Source organism: Cyprinodon variegatus, unplaced genomic scaffold, assembly GCF_000732505.1.
Source record: "Cyprinodon variegatus isolate N-32 unplaced genomic scaffold, C_variegatus-1.0 Scaffold817, whole genome shotgun sequence".
NCBI classification, from domain to species: Eukaryota; Metazoa; Chordata; class Actinopteri; order Cyprinodontiformes; family Cyprinodontidae; genus Cyprinodon; species Cyprinodon variegatus.
In genome coordinates, this window is record NW_015151270.1 from 1 (window position 1) to 3,840 (window position 3,840).

A 3,840-nucleotide genomic window follows, 5' to 3' on the forward strand; every position below is an offset into this window, starting at 1 on the left:
TATGTGAATACACTATAAGAATAAAATCTAGCAAGAAATATTGAAATGATTTAAGCAGTTACTCCTTTTTTACAGGACAGATGATCTGACTTTCAAAGGAACCATCACCAAGACTTTGATCTCTTCAGGATCTCCTAAAGTCTTTCAGTTGAAAACAAAAAAAGAAAAGCTTGATAGTTGGTCCAGAGTGACTTTAGGAGACAAAAATGAGAACCAAACCAATCAAACCATTTTACTTGTTGGTGAAACAGGAGCTGGAAAATCTACCCTGGTTAACGCTCTGGTTAACTATGCAATAGAAATGAAGTTTGAGGATGAAGAATGGAATGTGATTGTTGAAGAAGAGGAGAGTAGATGTCCAACAGAAAGTCAGACATCAGATGTGATCGTTTATCAGATTTCTGGTTTTGAAGGTCAAACTCTGCCGTTCTCTCTGACCATCATCGATACTCCTGGATTTGGAAGCACCAGAGGGATCAAATATGAGGAAGAACTCTATAAAAAATTATCACAGCTATTTCAGTCAAAGGATGGAGTTCATGAGATCAATGCAGTGGGTCTGGTGATGAAGGCCACTGATAACAGAATGAGTGACCGACTGATGTACGTCTTAAATTCAGTGACGTCTCTGTTTGGAAAAGACCTGGAGAAAAACATAATAGCTCTCATCACTCACTCTGATGGAAGAAAACCCAGAAATGCTCTTCAGGCTCTTGAAGCAGCAAATGTTAAATCTTCCAACAATGAGATTATTCACTTTCTGTTTAATAACTGTCAGCATGAAGACAGAAGAAACGACAGAGAATTTCTGGAACTTGCAAATCAAATGTCAATGAAAGGACTTGAAAACTTCATGACTTTTCTTGGATCAACCAAACCTCAGCCTCTGAAAATAACTGCTGAGGTTCTGAATGAACGGATCAGACTGACGGCCTGCATCCAGAACCTGCAGGAGAGAATTAATGAGAATGAACTGAAGCAGAATGAACTCAAACCAATCAAAGCAGAATATAATAAACGTGAAGAAGAGATGAAGGAGAACCAGAAATTTACTATAGAAGTTGATGAGGCCTACAAAGAAAAAGAACCAATCCATGGTGGAATGTGGTGGTTATTTTTCTATGAAGGAGCCGTCACCTGTTCTGTCTGTGAGGAGAACTGTCACCATCCTGGATGCACAATGGCCTGGTACCCAGGACACTGCAAGGTCATGAAGAGGGGGCGCTGCACAGTTTGTACCAACAAGTGTCCTGCAGCAGATCATGTGAAAGAAAAATGGAGATATGTGATAAAGACCAGGAAAGTTCAGAAGACCCTGGAGGATTTGAAGGAGAAATATGAAAAGAATAAAGAAGAATGTGAGGAAAAGTCGAGCCTTCTGGAAAACCTTAAACAGGAAAACAGAAATCTGGAAATAGAGTGGTCGTTGCTGCTGGATAAGGCCTACGAGCATGTTATGAAACTGGAGAAGATCGCCCTGAAAGTTGAATCAGTGTCAACTTTGGTCCATTTAGACTTCCTGATGGAAAAGATGAAGGAAAAAGGAGACCTGGGGAAAGTCAAGAAACTGGAGGAGATGAAAAGCAGAGTGAGCGAAGGAACCAGTGCAGCACTAAGATATGCAAAAAACACATATTCAGAATAAGATTTGGTATAAAGATCCATCAATTGATCCATAAATAATCATATATTATCTATATATATCTACAGTAATTATTCTGCATCAGGTGGGAACGTGTTGAAGGTTAGATAAGAGCTCAGCGCAGCAGAATATGAATCAGGGTTTCAGAAAGATCTTAAGAAGTTATAAGAAAGCTTACATTTTGTTCTGTAAATGTTTGAACTTTAAAGCTCTTATGCTCAAAATATTTTTACTAAGCTTCATAAAACTATAAGCCCCAAGAAAGGAATTTATCTTTTACATTTAGCTTTAAAAAAAAAAGAATAGAAAATTGCTCCTGCAACTATTTCTATGTTTATTAGTTGTTTTATTCTTCTCTTTTAATCATTTAAAGTGTAAATATTCAATAAGGCTCAACCTATTAAGAGATTTCAGTGTTTATATTATTAGAAAAAATCATTAGCAACTGATATAAGGTTTACCTTAGATGGTCGGTGTTCAATAGAACTAAATAGTTTTTACTCAGGATTAGAAATACAAACATTTAATGATGTTACATACAAGTCCTGCACCAGTTTATTGATTTCAGGTGCTAGTTTTAGTCCATATACTATAAATTCATTACTTTGAACCCTCTTATTGCCATCTAGTCAGTGCAGACAGGATTTAGCTTCTTATTTTTACTTAAACTATGAATCATAAAACTCCCCAAGGGCATCAAAGATCAGACTGGGACCAAAGCAGCTGCTGTTCTCACTGAACGTGTGCTTTTTTTTTTTGTTTTTTTTTTTTTGTTCCATTTATACAATTGGTTCAAGATGTTGGATTTATGTTATTTAGTGTTTAAAGATGAACACAAATCCAACATGTAGTAATGTTTATAAAGTCTTCAGTACCTCCAGGTGGCCACTAGGGGGTGGGACACCATCATCTATTTGAACTCCTCTGACTCAGTTTAAACCTGAACTGATATTGGCCTTTATGGAACTTTGGAAACTTTTTAAAGTTGTTTTCTTCTCTTTTCTTTGGTTGTGGTGTTTTATTAGTTTGTTTGTACATTAACCCATTCATTCATTCATTCATTCATTCATTCATTCATTCATTCATTCATTCATCTATTCATCCTCCTAGACCTGCTCCTTCCATCAGGGTTGCAGGGGGAGCTGGTTCATCTCTTCTGAAAGGAGATAGGAAGAGAATAGAGAAAACTTGCTTAGCATAAAAAATATGTTATCTTGAATTTTAAGACATTAATCAAATGATTTATCAACTTTTTTCTGCTTTATAGTAACTTGAAAGTAAAAATATAAGAAATAATGATCAAAGATCTGAGAAAATTAATGGCTGTTTGAACTTTGATCTTATTGCAAAATGTTTGCTTAAATGATTGTTTTAAACTATTTTATTTTTATCAGTTGAAGTGGATTTTGCATCATTTATTGTGGGTTTTTAAAGTAATCTGTTTTTGGTGTATCAGTACTTATCTGATTAATTAATGCGTTTAACAATATGATTAAAAATAAATGTAAACTTTGATCTAGTTAATGACTCATTGTGATTTTCTGTTCTGTGAATAATGTGTTTAGATCACTGATACTTAATAATCAATAGTGCTGAGAAATACATCTGATTGATAGATTATTTTATTTATAGTGAAATGTGGGACTGGTTTACTTTTAATTACGTAATAGTATAATATAATAATAGTATAATTAATGATAGAATCTTCTAATTTTTACAGAGATGCTTTTGTTTTTACCAAAGGTTGATTTTTTTCTCACAAAGCCTAGATGGTTATTTGATGTTTGCAGCAGAGCAGAGATCAAGGGTCGGTTGTTGCTACAGAATAACTGTTCATTCAAACTATTTATTATTCATTGCAAGGCAGAATATATAAAGTCTTGGCTAATGTTACGTCTGTTCCAGTAAAAGGTGAAATAAAATGCATAAACCAGTGGAAATTCTATAAATGCTGATAGAAACAATTAATTATATTTCTTTAGGAAGATAAAATCTCCATGAAGAAATGCTCCAGCAGTGAGAAAATAAAAAGGGGGAATACCAAAAAGCTGAAGGAAAGTGGTGAAAGAATGGACTCCAGATTCACTATGAAATCTATAAAAATAAACTTCACAGATATAATTTACAACTATAAGATGCAAGAGAATTGAGTTTGCTTCATGGTTCAGGCCTCAGGTGACTATGAACCCATCAGAGCG

The 3,840-nt window shown here is 34.7% G+C and overlaps 1 protein-coding gene across 1 annotated transcript; it reads left to right on the forward strand.

Annotated features, from left to right (window-relative positions):
* Positions 1-75: 75 nt before the first annotated feature.
* Positions 76-1,645, forward strand: LOC107098860 (the record flags this gene model as incomplete). The annotated part of the gene is made up of 1 exon (XM_015396722.1): positions 76-1,645. A coding segment is annotated over one exon (1,570 nt), but the record flags the coding sequence as incomplete, so codon positions are not given.
* Between the last annotated feature and the right edge of the window lie 2,195 nt (positions 1,646-3,840).